The sequence below is a fragment of the Chlorocebus sabaeus genome, chromosome 25 (genome assembly GCF_047675955.1).
Source record: "Chlorocebus sabaeus isolate Y175 chromosome 25, mChlSab1.0.hap1, whole genome shotgun sequence".
Taxonomy (NCBI): domain Eukaryota; kingdom Metazoa; phylum Chordata; class Mammalia; order Primates; family Cercopithecidae; genus Chlorocebus; species Chlorocebus sabaeus.
In genome coordinates this window covers 51,829,010-51,846,034 of record NC_132928.1, presented here as the reverse complement: position 1 = coordinate 51,846,034, position 17,025 = coordinate 51,829,010, and the positions used below count along the sequence as shown (strand labels likewise).

Sequence of the window (17,025 nt, the reverse complement as noted above, 5' to 3'; positions counted from 1 at the left end):
TGTATTTCCCTCAAAATTATATAAATATGTGAAATTCATATATTATTAAGGGATTGAAGCTACAAAGTTATTTGTACCTATATTTAGAACAGCTCTCACATTATGCAGAAATTTCTGTGTTTACATGTCTGTCTCTCCCACTAGACTGTAAGTATTTTAAGTGTCAGAACCATTTTTGTTGGGAAAACAGCAATGCCTGACATGCTATTCAATTAATATTTGATAAATCAGTGAACGAATGTACACATGTCCAGGGACAATGTGGCTAAAAGCCCAGATTCTGAGATCAGACTACCTGGATTCTAATTCCAGCTCCATCCTTACTAGCTGTGTATGTTTGGACAAGTTACCTTACCTCTCTATTCAGTTTTTTTATTCCTAATATATGTTGAAATCACAATACTATATACTGCATAGAAAGTATACATACATAGAATGCAAGTGTCTGACACAAAATACTCAATAAATGTTATACTATTATTATTGAAATTCAGGATGTCTGAACACTGGAGCTACCAAAAGACTCCTAGCATTTATCTGGTTTAATCTCCAATTCTACTGAAGAAAATCCCATTTTGTAAGACTTCATTTCATAAGCTGAGGCATGATTCAATGACCTTCCAAAATGTGAACGAGTTCCCAGGCATAGGTGGTGGTGAGCAGCTGTTTTCCATCTCTGCTGAGGACCAGTTAAGAGTCTTAAAGAGTCACAGGAGTGATTGGAGTAGAAAGTATTAGAAATAACTTCCTAATGTTTGAGGAACCATAGGCTGAAACCTCAAAGGAAGCCATGGAATCCCACTCTGTTGAGAATTCTTTAAAAATTGGGTAGGTTAACTGGCTCTCTCTAAGATAGGTAAGGGCCAGGAAAACATCTCACAGTAAAATAACAAACAGTTTGCAAAGGTCATTTGAGTTTGACCTAAACTGCTGTTGACCCTGATTATCTGGAAACAGTAATATACAAAAAGGAAGAAAGTATAGGAAGCAGATTTCTCTACCTAGCACGATTGTAATGAAAACATTTTCATATGCTGTTAATCCTCATTCAGAATAACTTTAAATCTCATTAAGAAACCATTTCTAAAGGACCTGAATGAATGATGCCTGGTATAAGTATGGCCAATTAATGAAATGAAAACAGGCCGTTGTTGAGGCCACATTTCTGGACAACCTCAGTTAAGTACCTAACATTCTGTTTCTTGCAGATCATGCTTCATGCAATTTCCAGCTTAAGGCAGCAAATAGAAGAGGAGAAAAGTCGCTTCCATTCCACTCTCTGGTGGAAAAAGTGAGAGAGAAACTCATGTGATTGGAGAGACCCATATTACACACCTATTATTCTTTCCAAGTAGAAAGAGGGTTTTGCACATTCCGTCTTGGGTAGAAAGTCTTCTGATTTTAGTGAAGAAGTAGGTGCAGTCTCTTGCTCCTCTTCTTGGTTACTCAGAGGAAGATACCAAAAAGAAAGAGACTTTCTAGGGTAAAACAAAGCTAGCAGAGGCTTTGATCCTGAGCAACCTGAAGCCTGGGAGAAGGCTGAACAGAGAGGACACACAGGTAACTGAGGACTCGTGGCTCATTTACAGCTCTATAGCCACATGAGGGGATTAGACAGAGGGCTGGAATGGTAACATGTGATAAAGACCCTGAAATGGAATTCAGTGGTTTGTTCACTTTCAAATTATAGAACGTTACATTTAAATGTTTTCATATAAATATTGAATTATGTGTATATGGCAGAATCATAAATTTGCCCACTACTACTCAGCTTTTCAAGGAAACTATGGTTTATTTCGTATGACTGACCTATTCTTCCTCCAAGCTTGGACTCTGTTGAGAAGCAGGTGAAAAAACAAACTTGCCAATTAATAATATCTTAGGCTGTTCTCTTTCATACAGTGTCTTTTGATCATTCATTTTTTGAGACAGAAAGATAATTCTGTTCATTCTCTCTCCCCAAACAGCTCACGGTGATGGAAAAGAGGGCTATGACCTTCACAGTGTGACCTATTCATTGCTGGTGGCTTGTCTGGCCCACTCCTGACCTTTTGCCTTTTGGGAGATTACTTGTCCCAGCTGGCCTTTGGGGTCATTATGCAATTATTCCCTGCTAGTCTATACGACAGCAGGCTTCAGGGAGCTCAGAGCTCTGCCTCAGATCCCCAAAGCCAAGCTGCTATGGCTCCCCAGACACATTGGACATGTTGCCAAGCCAAAGCCGGCTTCTCCTCAAGTCTTGCAGCCTCCCTTCCCAAGGTTACCAGGCGAGCTAGAGGAAAGGGCCACTAGCCCAGTGTGCTCCCTTTCATAGCAGTGTATATCTGTCACAACCTACTCTATTTCCCAAGCCTCCACCTTATAAAAGGAGAAAACAATATTTTCTTCTGACAGCTGCACTTGTTTCACCAAAACAGATTTTAACCAGTTGAAGTCGTAAAATAACCATGACCTTTAGCAATACCACCACCACTACCCAAACAGCACAGATGAGCAACTAAGAACTGGGAGTGACCCCAGCTCCTGAGACCGTTACTGGACCTAACCTAACCAATGAGCAACTGGGCTTGTTTTAACCAAGCATACACAGATTAATAGACAGATTCTGACTTTGCCAGAGTAAAACCTTTAAACTATGAATTACCATAAACATCAAGAACCTCCTCCCTTTCTAGTGCGTAGAAACCCTGACTCTTCCTCTTCACAAAGTATATTCATTGCTCTGTATTCCTTTGGCTGGGAGGTAACTAAACTCAGTGCTTACTTTGTTGAGCATAACAGTAGCCACTGGTATTCCATGAATTCTCTTAACAGGAGGAGGACGAGAAGACACAGGCATCCGATGTCTGCGCCTTCCTCTTTGGTCTGCACTCTCTCCTCCCTAAAGTGCTTTATTTCTTGGACAGGACCTCCCCTACACCATTGTTCTCTTGGGCACAAAGCCTCATGGCCTAATGTTGGTGTTAGAAGGGATGCAGGAAGAGAAACTGACTTGGCAATGACACATATTGAGAAGTATGTTTTAATCATCATCCCTGTCCTATACAGATATCAAGAACAAAAAATCTATAGTCAGATCTGGTAGGCCCCAAAAAACAGTCAAGATCTTATTAGATTGCAAATTAATAATAAAAGACACCATAATAAAGTCCAGTTGAGCTTTGAACAATGCGGACGTGATGGGCACTGAGCCCTGCAAAGTCAAAAATCCACATATGATTTTTGACTCCCCAAAAACTCCACTACTGATAGCCCACTGTTGACTGGAAGCCTTACTGATAACATAAACAGTGTATTAACACATATTGTATATGTTACATGTATTATATACTGTATTCTTCAAGTAAGCTAGAGAAAAAAACATGATTAAGAAAATCATAAGAAAGAGAAAATATATGGGCTCTCCATTGAGTGAAAGTGGATCATCATAAAGGTCTTCATCCTCATAGTCTTCACATTCAGTAGGCTGAGGAGGAGGAAGAAGAGGGGTTGGTCTTACTGTCTTGGACAGGCAGAGGCAGAATAAAATCCAAGTACAAGTGGACCCATACAGTTCAAACTTAGTTTGTTCAAGGGCCAACCGTACTTAGCATATACCAGGCCCATTTCTAAGGGCCTAACTCATTTAATTTTTGCAGTGTCCCTATAAGGCAGGTACTATGATTATTATCATCTTAATTTTATAGATGAGAAATAGATGAGAAACTGAAATACAAGACAGTGAGGTAACCTTGCCCAAGGTTACAGGGTGAGCTGCAGATGAGCCAGGATGCAAGACTAGGCAGTGTGGCTCCTGTGAAACTCACACACTAATGCCACAGCACCACCACTGGATGTCAAATTGAAGGAGCAGCAGCCTTTTAAGGAAAAAAGGGGAACAGCATTTACTGAGGGCCCTCCAGGTGCAAAACATTTATGCATACATTTTCTAATTTAATCTAAGAGGTTAAAACAACTTTTTATGGAACAAAACACACAACATTTAGTTTAGTTAGTAAAGTGACTGACTTGCATCAGAGGAGCTTTTTGTTCATATTTTTTAAATTGGAAAAAGAATAACATTAAAGTAGACTTAGAAGTTAAGAGGATCTGTCCCTAGATTCTTCATTAACAAAGGGCTCTTTCCAGCTATTCACACTTGATCACACAATAAAATCATTATTAGAAAGACTTCAGGGAAGAGACCACCAATGTACTGTCTTCCTCTGCAAAAATCAGCCAGAGACAAGCATTTGCTATAAAATTATCTGGGTTTAATTATTATCAACATCAGAACTATAGAACATTAACGTACTAAACCTGTATTTACAATTACATGTACAAAAGAATGTTCTTTGTGAGGAGCAATTTTCAGCAAATCTGACAAACAGCAAGAGTCATTCCTATTTTGGGTTTGAAAAGAGAAATGGAAATTTCCAAGACGCCCCCATCCTCCCTCTCACTCCAGTGACCCTCCGAACATCAATTTGCAAAGGCCTGAGGTAGAAAGGGAGGTATTAACAATATCAGGCACTCATTCTTCCCCTCTTATGAAAGGGATGAATTTTTAGGAACCGTTTTCCATCATTTATTATACTGATGTGCCATCCATCTGCATCATTAGGTTCAGTAGTTACCATGACAATATGATGCCTAGAGCAATCTAACTTGATAGCCACATGCCAGAATGTGAAAAAATAGGACCAGCTAAGAAAGTGAGAGAAATATAATTAATCTGAACCACATTAAAAAAAAAAATGTGCACAAAACTAGGACCAAGAGGGAAACTGCTGAAGTATCATTGAAGAGAAAATTATAAAGGGCAGCACTAATCAAGTTTCAGTATAAAAACTTTGCTAAGTAGAGCCATGTATTGGTCTATTACTAAGACAGGAAGAAGTCCAAGTTGGTCTAGAACATTGTTCTGAGCTCCTACCCCTCCCCCGCTTCCCATTTCCTGCTACAGGGCCCTGTGGTCCCATCTTTGATTCTAGCTGTTAGGGCCCTAATTTCTCCAAGGCTCTCAAGCCATCACCATAAGTGCCACCACCATAAGTGCCACCACCATGTCACTCTACTCATGTGCAGTCTGCTATTAGACCCAGACCTTCCACCTGATGAAACGATTTCCGGCATTCTGAAGCTAATCTTAAGAGACTGAATTGTGCTGTGCCTTGAGAGATCCTGTCCTCTTGCCTTCTCAGTGCCTGGTGGAGGCATCGGGCTGACACAAACCTCTTGAGGGTCCCAATATGGTAGAGAGGGACGGGGAGATTGAGAAAAGGAGAGCAAGCAAAGTTGCGGAGATGAACCTGGGACGCGTGTTTATTCTCAGCATGGCTGAGTGGGATAGCGACGCTGAGCTAGGCGATTTGGCCGATTCGGGCTAGTGGTCATGGGCAGCTGGAAAAGAAGAACAAATATTACACTGAGTACAGCCCCAAACATGACTCTGCCCGGGATTGATTGGATGGATGGAGCTAGGGCACCCTGAGCCTCTGTGTAGAACATTTCCCAAGGTTGTGTTCTAATTATCTACCTCCACCCAACACCTTCACCTAACTCTGGTGAAAAGAAATTGGATTTTATAAAGACAGGAGGCCAAATGAGACATTAGCAGAGCTAAGTCTACCCAGTTTGCTGAGGAACAGGGAACTCAGCTTCTCTCAAAGTTTCCAATGATCCCTTTATCCCCAGGACAGACTGACAGTGCACCCACACTACTGATGCCAACACCGACTGTGTCTCCCACATCTCAAGAACTATTAAAATTTAAATACGATATTAAGAGTAACTACATTTATTGACCATTTTCTGGGTTCCAGGCCCTTCATATACGTATCTGTGAGCTAGCTACTACTAACCCCATTTTACAGATGCGGAAACTGAGACTTGGACAGTCTCAAGACTCTCCAATTGCTCAAGAACTCACATATCGTAAATGGCAAACTGGGATGATAAACCTAGGTCTCCTTAATCCAAAACCTGTGCTCCTGGCCAGCCCCTCCCCCTGAGGGTTTCCTTACCTGAGGGACCTGAGATGGGTTGTAAAGAGGAACAGTCCCTTTTAAGGCAGGTGGAGGAAGCAGAACACCAGGGTTGGAGCAGAGCTCAAAGGAAACACTCTATGATAGAAAAGCATGGAAAATCCCATCAGTGCCCGCCTCCCAGATTCCAGAATGTTGAGGCTTTCAAGAAGCACATCAGGATTGTTTGGTTTTTTTCTCGGTGATTTCTTTGAGTTCCTTATTGACTCTCCAAAGGACATAAACAGAAATTTCTCAAAAGAAGAAATGGCCAATAAACAAATGAAAAAAATGTTCAACATCAATAATCTTCAGGGAAATGCAAATTAAAGCCACAATGAGACACCATCTTACTCCTGCAAAAATGACCATAACGAAAATGTCAAAAAATAATAGATGTTGACACGGATGTGGGGAAAAGGGAACACTTCTACACTGCTGGTCGGAATGTAAATTAGTTCAACCTCTGTGAAAAACAGTATGAAGATTCCTTAAAGAGCTAAAAGTAGAACTACCATTCGATCTAGCAATCCCACTACTGGGTATCGGCCCAAAAGAAAAGAAATCATTATTTGAAAAATACACTTGCACAAGTATGTTTCTAGGAGCACAATTCACAATTACAAAATGTGGAACCAACCTAAGTACCCATCGACTAATGAGCATGTAAAGAAAATGTGGTATACATATACGATGGAATACACTCAGTCATTAAAATGAACAAAATAATGTCTTTTGCAGTAACTTGGATGGAGCCAGAGGCCATTATTCTAAGTGAAGTACACAGGAGTGGAAAACCAGGAACCATATATTCTCACTTATAAGCGGGGAGCTATGAGTACGTGAAGACACGCAGAGTGACATAATGGACCTCAGAGACTCAGAGGGGGAAGGGTGGGAGGAGGGTCAGGGATTTTAAAAAACTACACACTAGGTACAACCCACATCCATGCCAACACTGCTTAGGTGATGGATGCAATAAAATGTCAGAATTCACCACTATATAATTCCTCTAGGTAACCAAAAACCACTTGGGCCCCAAAAGCTACTGAAATGTTTTAAAAGAGAACCATATCAGAAGGATTTCTTAATAGAACTCAGGGAATCTCAAGCAAGCCAACATGGTTCAAGTGGACACATCCAACCCGTGGGTCTGGAGTGGCAATACTGACAAAAAGAAAAAGCCTCAATAAATTATACTGATACCATCATAAAAAGTAATATAACCTTCAAAAGGCCTAAAATTATACAAGTGTTATCTAACCAGGCTTAAAGAAATAAAAATGTTTTCCTAGCAATAGATATGAAATCCATACTAATGTGGACAACTCATCAGGAATTTATCATAGCCCTGGACAAGGTCTCCAGTGAACTCTGCCTCTTCCTGGGACAGGTAAAAAGGCAATTCCCCAGGCTTCCCCTGAGGAAGCTGTTACAGGTTGAAATGTGTTCCCAGAAAAAAAAAATCACGTGTTGAAGCCCTAGCCCCCAGTACCTCAGAAAACATATGTTTGGAGAAACATGAAAATACAACATTTGGAGATGGGCTCTTTAAAGAGGCAATTAACATCAATGGAGGTCATATTGGCAGCCCAATCCAGCATGACTGATGTCCCTATAAGAGGAAGAAATCTGAACACAGACATGCTCAGAGGAAAGACCGTGTGAAGACATAGAAAGAAGATGGCCAGGCACAAGCCAGGTCATCTTTTCCTCAAAAGAAACCTGGACCTCAGCTTTCAGCCTGCGGAACTGTGAGAAATGAGGTTTCTGTGGTCTAAGCCTCCATTCGTGGTACTTTGCTATGACGACCTGAGCAAACTAACACAGCAGAGAAGCATTCCTCATGTTCCCCAGGAGGCAGCACTGTCCACACTGAAGGTTCAGTCCTCACACACAGCCATCTGCTGGGGTCTGAGGCTCCAGCCCAGGGGCTGCTCACCTCAGGTCCAGACAAGCCTCCAACCCCAGCACCCGCAGCTGCTCCCCCACTGGATGTGGATCCTCGGCCTTCACCCCCACCTGGAAAGCAATGAGTCAGAGCTGTTTCCTCTGCTCAGGACTGGGGGTCCCCACTCCCAGAGGGCACCCCCACCCTTGGGAGCGCTGAGGGGACCACCCATGGCCCAGAGGACGTGAGGTGGCGGTACCTGTGCCCACGGAGAAGGCGCTAAGAGCTGGCAGAGGAGGGGACTCAGGGGAAGGTGTCAGTGAGAGGCCCAGGCCAGCCTGGTGGGGAGAAGATGCTCTGGGGGTCTCCCGCTTTGTAGAGAAAGAAAGGCATCATTGGCGACATTGGTGGTTAACAAATTCACGCCCACCCACTTGCGTTGCCACACTCAGGATGGCGGCCTTGCCACAAACTGCTGCTGGGTACTCCCCAAAACCCCCTCTCCTCATCCCACTCTTCTGCTCAGTAATCCACACTAGCTCCCTCCTGCTGACCCTCTAAAGTTACATTTCTTCATCCCAACTTTTTAAAGATTTTATAATCTGCCTTGCCCCCACAGGACCAATTCATTTCCCACCATCTTCTGTCACAAAACCTCTGTCTCGTGTGGCCTGGGGTGGAGTCAGGTGCTAGCTCTGAGAGCTCCTAGGTGCTAAGGCAGCTCCCTCTGAAAGACCCACAGAGAGAGGCATCGTATCCCTTCCACAGAGCCCACCTCACAGTCAGGGCTGTCCGAGGAGTCCTCCTCTCCAGAGGGAGATGCGTTCTTGGTGGGCTTCGATCGAAACCAGCTGAACCAGCCAAACCCTGAGCTCTGGAAGGGGAAGAGGACATTTTATGACCTGCAGGTTTGCTTCCTCCCGTGACTATGAGGTTAACCCGCCCCCATGTGACAGTCAGAGCCCAGACTTCCAAGTGTGCACCACCCTTAAGGAAGGGAATGGCAGGGGGAGGAAGGCCGGGGAGAGAAGAACAAGTCCCTCCACCTTTGTATGCTCCTTCCCATCTCCGAGCTTGCCTCTCCGGGCAGTATTTTGGAGAGAGTTTTTATCAGCCTCATCGGAGGACTCCTCCTCATCCTCCTTGGCTGAATTGGTGGAACTCTCAGAAATACTTGGTGCTCTGGTAGCCAGCGGTGTCTGGAATTAAAGAAAGAACTCACATTTGCATGGCACTTGACAGGTTACCAAACACATTTGCACGTACTCCCTCACCTGACCTGCTCAGAAGCGGTGGGATTCTCTCTCAGAATCATATTGTACTGAAGAGGAAGGAAGGCTTAGCCATGAAAAATGACTTGCTGAAGGTCGCAGGTCAGAGCCCAAGCCTATGTTATCCCTAATCTTACAGACCTTTGTCTGTGGTGCCGCCTCTCCAGAAACATAGTTTTCAGAACTATGCCAAGGCCTGGAGCAGGGGTTATGGACTGCTACTGCTGGAGATGAAGAGGGCCAGAAAACACCCCACAGAGGCCCACAAGCCCCCCCAAAGAAAACAGAGAATGTAGCAACCACCAAACATAATTCGTCTTAGAGCTCATTTCCTAACAGACTTGCTCAAGATCAACTGTGAACATACGCACCAGAGGGGGGTAAAATACACCCACATCCCTTTACATTAACTTTTTTTTTTATTGTGGTAAGATAGATACAAAATAAATTTTTCCATTTTAACTATTTTTAAATGTGCAATTCGGTGGCAGTAAGTATACACACAGTGTCATACAACCATCACCACTAGCCGTCTCCAGAAGTTTTTCATCATCCCCATTACCTAACTCCCCATCTGCCCCTCCCCCAGGCCCTGGTCACTGCCATTCCACTTCTGTCTCTGAGTTTGCCTATTCTATGTGTCTCACATAGGTGAAGTCATATGACATATTGCCCTTTTCTGTAATATTTACATTTTTCACTCTCAATAAAACACAGTTGATACAAACCTTAGGAAATACTTCGGCAAAATAAAGAAAAAAAACTTTATTTTTTATTCAAATGAATATAGTGTTGACTTTGTGCCGGGCACTGTTCTAAGGGCTTTATATGTAGTGATGCATTTAATCCATACAATAGTCCTGTGAGCTAGGTGCTATTATTATCTCATTTTATATATGAGAAAACTAAGGCACAGAAAGGTGAAGCAACCTGTCTCGGGTCACCCAGCTCATAAATGGCACAGCAAAGGCTAAAGGTAGGCTGTCTGGCTTTCCTTCTAGGAATTTCTCCTAAGTGAATGATTCAAGACATAGACAAGAGCTTATATACTAGGATGCCCAGCACTGTGTGTTATATATGAGTGAGAAAATGAAGGAGGAATGGAGGGAGGGAGGGGAAAGGATGCAACACTCACAATGATTAACGACAACATGGGAATAATCAACCAGAATGCGAGCTCCTTACTGTGGTCATGGAGGCCCCGTAAGCTTGCCTCTGCTGCCCTCCAGCCTTGTTTCTCAGCCCTCCTCCCTACTGCTCCCCACTCTCAGGGCACAGTGGCTCCCTTGATCTCCCTTAACTACACCAAGGGAGCCACTGCAGGGCCTCTAGTCCTGCTGTTTCTCTGCCTCGAATGCCTTTCCGCTAGATATTCACCTAGCTCATTTCCATACTCCATCCTGATCTCCACTTGAAGGCCTCCTCAGTGACACCTTCCTTGGCCACTCCCCTGAAGTGAGACGCCTGGCGCATATACTTGTCTATGTTTAGTCACTTCCACTAGACTTGAGCACCTGAGGGAAGGCTTGGGCTGACGTGCTGATGCCACCCCAGCCCCTGTGACAGGGCCTGGCACATTGTAGGAACTCAGTGAATATTTCGAATAAATGAATGAATAGCGCTACTTTCATAAAATGAATTTTGCCATGCCAATATTAAAAATCATATTTATAGGGGGCGCCAAGATGGCCAAATAGGAACAGCTCCAGCCTCCAGCTCCCAAAGTGAGCAACACAGAAGATGGGTGATTTCTGCATTTCCAACTGAGCCTCCGCTGCTGATATCCAGGCAAACAGGTTCTGGAGTGGACCTCGAGCAAACTCCAACAGACCTGCAACTGAGGGTCCTGACTGTTAGAAGGAAAACTAACAAACAGAAAGAACATTCACACCAAAACCCCATCTGTACGTCACCATCACCAAAGAGCAAAGGTAGATAAAACCACAAAGATAGGGAAAAAGCAGTGCGGAAAAGCTGAAAATTCAAAAAATCAGAGCACCTCACCCCCTCCAAAGGAGCATATCTCCTTGCCAGCAACGGAACAAAGCTGGACGGAGAATGACTTTGACAAGTTGAGAGAAGAAGGCTTCAGTCAATCAGACTTCTCAAAGCTAAAGGAGAAACTATGAACCCAGTGCAAAGAAACTAAAAACCTTGAAAAAAAGATTTGACAAATGGATAACTAGGATAACCAATGCAGAGAAGTCCATAAACGACCTGATAGAGATGAAAACCATGATACGAGAACTACGTGACAAATGCACAAGCTTCAGTAAGCAACTCGATCAACTGGAAGAAAGAGTATCAGTGATTGAAAATCAAATGAATGAAATGAAGCAAGAAGAGAAGTTTAGAGAAAAAAGAGTAAAAAGAAATGAACAAAGCCTCCAAGAAATATGGGATTATGTGAAAAGATCATATCTACATCTGATAGGTGTACCTGAAAGTGACGGGGAGAATGCAACCAAGTTGAAAAATACTCTACAGGATATCATCGAGGAGAACTCCCCCAACCTAGCAACATTCAAATTCAGGAAATACAGAGAATGCCACAAAGATACTCCTTGAGAAGAGCAACTCCAAGACACATAATTGTCAGATTCACCAAAGTTGAAATGAAGGAAAAACTGTTAAGGGCAGCCAGAGATAAAGGTCGGGTTACCCACAAAGGGAAGTCCATCAGACTAACAGCAGATCTCTCGGCAGAAACTCTACAAGCCAGAAGAGAGTGGGGGCCAATATTCAACATTCTTAAAGAAAAGAATTTTCAACCCAGAATTTCATATCCAGCCAAACTAAGTGTCATAAGAGAAGGAGAAATAAAATCCTTTACACACAAGCAAATGCTGAGAGATTTTCTCACCACCAGGCCGGCCCTACAAGAGCTCCCAAAGGAAGCACTAAACATGGAAAGGAACAACCATTCCATGTTGGAATGTACCAGCCATTGCAAAAACATGTCAAAATGTAAAGACCATCAATGCTAGGAAGAAACTGCATCAACTAACAAGCAAAATAACCAGCTAACATCATAATGACAGGATCAAGTTCACACATAACAATATTAACCTTAAATGTAAAAGGGCTAAATAGTCCAATTAAAAGACACAGACTGGAAAATTGGATAAAGAGTCAAGACCCATAGTTTGCTGTATTCAGGAGACCTATCTCACATGCAGAGACACACATAGGCTCAAAATAAAGGGATGGAGGAAGATCTACCAAACAAATAGAAAACAAAAAAAGGCAGGGGTTGCAATCATAGTCTCTGATAAAACGGACTTTAAACCAACAAAGATAAAAAGAGACAAAGAAGACCATTACATAATGGTAAAGGGATCAATTCAACAAGAAGAGTTAACTATCCTAAATATATATATACCCAATAGGAGCACCCAGATTCATAAAGCAAGTCCTTAGAGACTTACAAAGAGGCTTAAACTCCCACACAATAATAATGGGAGACTTTAACACCCCACTGTCAACATTAGACAGATCAACAAGACAGAAAGTTAACAAGGATATCCAGGAATTGAACTCAGCTCTGCACCAAGTGGACCTAATAGACATCTACAGAACTCTCCACCCCAAATCAACAGAATATACATTCTTCTCAGCACGACATTACACTTATTCCAAAATTGACCACATAGTTGGAAGTAAAGCACTCCTCAGCAAATGTAAAACAACAGAAATTATTAAAAAACACTGTCTCTCAGACCACAGTGCAATCAGACTAGAACTCAGGACTAAGAAACTCAATCAAAACCGCTCTATTACGTGGAAACTGAACAACCTGCTCCTGAATGACTACTGGGTACATAACAAAATGAAGGCAGAAATAAAGATGTTCTTTGAAATCAGTGAGAACCAGATACAACATGCCAGAATCTCTGGGACACATTTAAAGCAGTGTGTAGAGGGAAATTTATAGCACTAAATGCCCACAAGAGAAAGGAGGAAAGATCTAAAATTGTCACCTGAACATCACAATTAAAAGAACTAGAGAAGCAAGAGCAAACAAATTCAAAAGCTAGCAGAAGGCAAGAAATAACTAAGATCAGAGCAGAACTGAAGGAGAGAGAGACACAAAAATCCCTCCAAAAAATCAATGAATCCAGGAGTTGGTTTTTTGAAAAGATCAACAAAATTGATAGACCACTAGCAAGACTAATAGAGAAGAAAAGAGAGAAGAATCAAATAGATGCAATAAAAAATGATAAAGGGGATATCACCACCAAACCCACAGAAATACAAACTACCATCAGAGAATACTATAAGCACCTCCACGCAAATAAACTAGAAAATCTAGAAGAAATGGATAATTTCCTGGACACTTACACTCTCCCAAGACTAAACCAGGAAGAAGTTGAATCCCTGAATAGACCAATAGTAGGCTCTGAAATTGAGGGAATAATTAATAGCCTACCAACCAAAAAAAGTCCAGGACCATATGGATTCACAGCTGAATTCTACCAGAGGTACAAGGAGGAGCTGGTACCATTGCTTCTGAAACTATTCCAATCAATAGAAAAAGAGGCAATCCTCCCTAACTCATTTTATAAGGCCAACGTCATCCTGATATCAAAGCCTGGCAGAGACACAACCGAAAAGAGAATTTTAGACCAATATCCCTGATGAACATCAATGCAAAAATCCTCAGTAAAATACTGGCAAACTGAACCCAGCAGCACATCAAAAAGCTCATCCACCATGATCAAGTGGGCTTCATCCCTGGGATGCAAGGCTGGTTCAAGATACGCAAATCAATAAACGTAATCCAGCATATAAATAGAACCAAAGACAAAAACCACATGATTATCTCAATAGATGCAGAAAAGACCTTTGACAAAATTCAACAGCCCTTCATGCTAAAAACTCTCAATAAATTCAGTATTGATGGAACGTATCTCAAAATAATAGGAGCTATTTATGACAAACCCACAGCCAATATCATACTGAATGGGGAAAAACTGGAAGCATTCCCCTTAAAAACTGGCACAAGACAGGGATGCCCTCTCTCACCACTCCTATTCAGCATAGTTTTGGAAGTTCTGGCCAGGGCAATCAGGCAAGAGAAAGAAATCAAGGGTATTCAGTTAGGAAAAGAAGAAGTCAAATCGTCCCTGTTTGCAGATGACATGATTGTATATTTAGAAAACCCCATCGTCTTAGCCCAAAATCTCCTTAAGCTGATTAGCAACTTCAGCAAAGTCTCAGGATACAAAATCAATGTGCAAAAATCACAAGCATTCTTATACACCAGTAACAGACAAACAGAGAGCCAAATCATGAATGAACTCCCATTCACAATTGCTTCAAAGAGAATAAAATACTTAGGAATCCAACTTACAAAGGATGTGAAGGACCTCTTCAAGGAGAACTACAAACCACTGCTCAGCGAAATAAAAGAGGACACAAACAAATGGAAGAACATTCCATGCTCATAGATACGAAGAATCAGTATCGTGAAAATAGCCATACTGCCCAAGGTAATTTATAGATTCAATGCCATCCCCATCAAGCTACCAATGACTTTCTTCACAGAAGTGGAAAAAACTACTTTAAAGTTCATTTGGAACCAAAAAAGAGCCCGCGTTGCCAAGACAATCCTATGTCAAAAGAACAAAGCTAGAGGCATCATGCTACCTGGTTTCAAACTATACCACAAGGCTACAGTAACCAAAACAGCATGGTACTGGTACCAAAACAGAGATATAGACCAATGGAACAGAACAGAGGCCTCGGAAATCATATCACACATCAACAACCATCAATCTTTGACAAACCTGACAAAAGCAAGAAATGGTGAAAGGATTCCCTATTTAATACATGATGCTGGGAAAACTAGCTCATAAGTAGAAAGCTGAAACTGGATCCCTTCCTTGCTCCTTATACGAAAATTAATTCAAGATGGATTAGAGACTTAAATGTTAGACCTAAAACCATAAAAACCTAGAAGAAAACCTAGGCAATATCATTCAGGACATACGCATGGGAAAGGACTTCATCTCTAAAACATCAAAAGCAATAGCAATGAAAGCCATAATTGACAAATGGGATCTAATTAAACTAAAGAGCTTCTGTACAGCAAAAGAAACTACCATCAGAGTGAACAGGCAACCTACAGAATGGGAGAAAATTTTTGCAATCTACTCATCTGACAAAGGGCTAATATCCAGAATCTACAAAGAACTCAAACAAATTTACAAGAAAAAAACAAACAACCCCATCAAAAAGTGGGCAAAGTATATGAACAGACACTTCTCAAAAGAAGACATTTATGCAGCCAACAGACACATGAAAAAATACTCATCATCACTCGCCATCAGAGAAATGCAAATCAAAACCACAACGAGATACCATCTCACACCAGTTAGAATGGCGATCATTAAAAAGTCAGGAAACAACAGGTGCTGGAGAGGATGTGGAGAAATAGAAACACTTTTACACTGTTGGTGGGACTGTAAACTAGTTTAATCATTGTGGAAGACAGTGTGGCGATTCCTCAAGGATCTAGAACTAGAAATAACATTTGACCCAGCCATCCCATTACTGGGTATATACCCAAAGGATTATAAATCATGCTGCTATAAAGACACATGCACACGTATGTTTATTGCGGCACCATTCACAATAGCAAAGACTTGGAACCAACCTAAATGTCCATCAATGACAGACTGGATTAAGAAAATGTGGCACATATACTCCATGGAATACTATGCAGCCATAAAAAAGGATGAGTTTGTGTCCTTTGTAGGGACATGGATGCAGCTGGAAACCATCATTCTCAGCAAACTATCACAAGAACAGAAAACCAAACACTGCATGTTCACACTCATAGGTGGGAATTGAACAATGAGATCACTTGGACACAGGAAGGGGAACATCACACACTGGGGCCTGTTGTTGGAGGGGGAGAGGGGGAAGGGATAGCATTAGGAGATATACCTAATGTAAATGACGAGTTAATGGGTGCAGCACACCAATATGGCACATGTATATATATGTAACAATCCTGCATGTTGTGCACATGTACCCTACGACATAAAGTATAATTTTAAAAATCATATTTATGAATGACATAGAAAAATCTCATTATATAGTGTTAAGTAACAGGAAATAAAGCTTTGCATACATATGTTCTTAGCCATTTAAAAACATGTATATGTGTATAATGTATATACAGATATACATATATGTGTGTATACATATGCATACACAGAAAAATAGTGTAAGAAAAGAAAAGCACTTTGACTGTTGGATTGAGTGATATTTGAATCTTTATATGATACTTCACTTTTAGATTTTTCTGTAACAATAATGTACCACTTTTCAGTCAGGAAAAAAAACAACAGAAAACCATAGAAGTTTGTTAAGACCTTTACCCCTGTTTTTCTACTTTAAAAAGTTATAGGATGTAACCCTCCAACCAGGAGAAGCTGAAGAACGCCTTAGGTTTGGGACCAACACTGCCCCTTGCTGAGGGCAGGCGTGTGTTCAATCAGAGCTAGATAGAATGATTCACCAGACATGGTCACCTCCAGGACCTTAGAGCCTAACTGAGGAGAAAAGACAGAGGCAGGCACTGTCACAGCTACCACAGATCTTTCTTTGAAATAAAGCCAGGTAAAAATTAAAACAAGGAAATATCAACAGTCTTCCATGGCAGGACAGGGTATGGCAAACATTTTGTGTAACACTGAGAAGATGTCAGAGGTAACAGAGATCTGAGAGGCCAAAACAAACCAGCTCAGTTGCTCCCTCTCACCCCGTGGACACAGGTTGGTGGCGTTGAGTGTAAACAAGAACCACATCCTCCAGCCCAGCTCCCAGGAGTTGGTATAGGAAGAGGCAT

The 17,025-nt window shown here is 41.8% G+C and overlaps 1 protein-coding gene across 2 annotated transcripts in view; it reads right to left on the bottom strand.

The window, feature by feature from the left end:
• Window positions 1–4,231: 4,231 nt before the first annotated feature.
• Window positions 4,232–17,025, bottom strand: part of SEC16B (SEC16 homolog B, endoplasmic reticulum export factor) — a 60,836-nt gene continuing 48,042 nt past the window's right edge. The window contains exons 21-26 of one of the 2 annotated variants that reach the window (XM_073011746.1): window positions 8,943–9,095; window positions 8,672–8,770; window positions 8,156–8,267; window positions 7,948–8,027; window positions 6,006–6,104; window positions 4,232–5,382 (exon numbers count right to left, since the gene is read on the bottom strand). In XM_073011746.1, the coding sequence (XP_072867847.1) occupies window positions 5,311–5,382; window positions 6,006–6,104; window positions 7,948–8,027; window positions 8,156–8,267; window positions 8,672–8,770; window positions 8,943–9,095 (615 nt within the window). In that variant the 3' untranslated portion in view covers window positions 4,232–5,310. The remainder of the gene's footprint in view (window positions 5,383–6,005; window positions 6,105–7,947; window positions 8,028–8,155; window positions 8,268–8,671; window positions 8,771–8,942; window positions 9,096–17,025) is intronic. The other variant, XM_073011747.1, reaches the window with a different exon arrangement.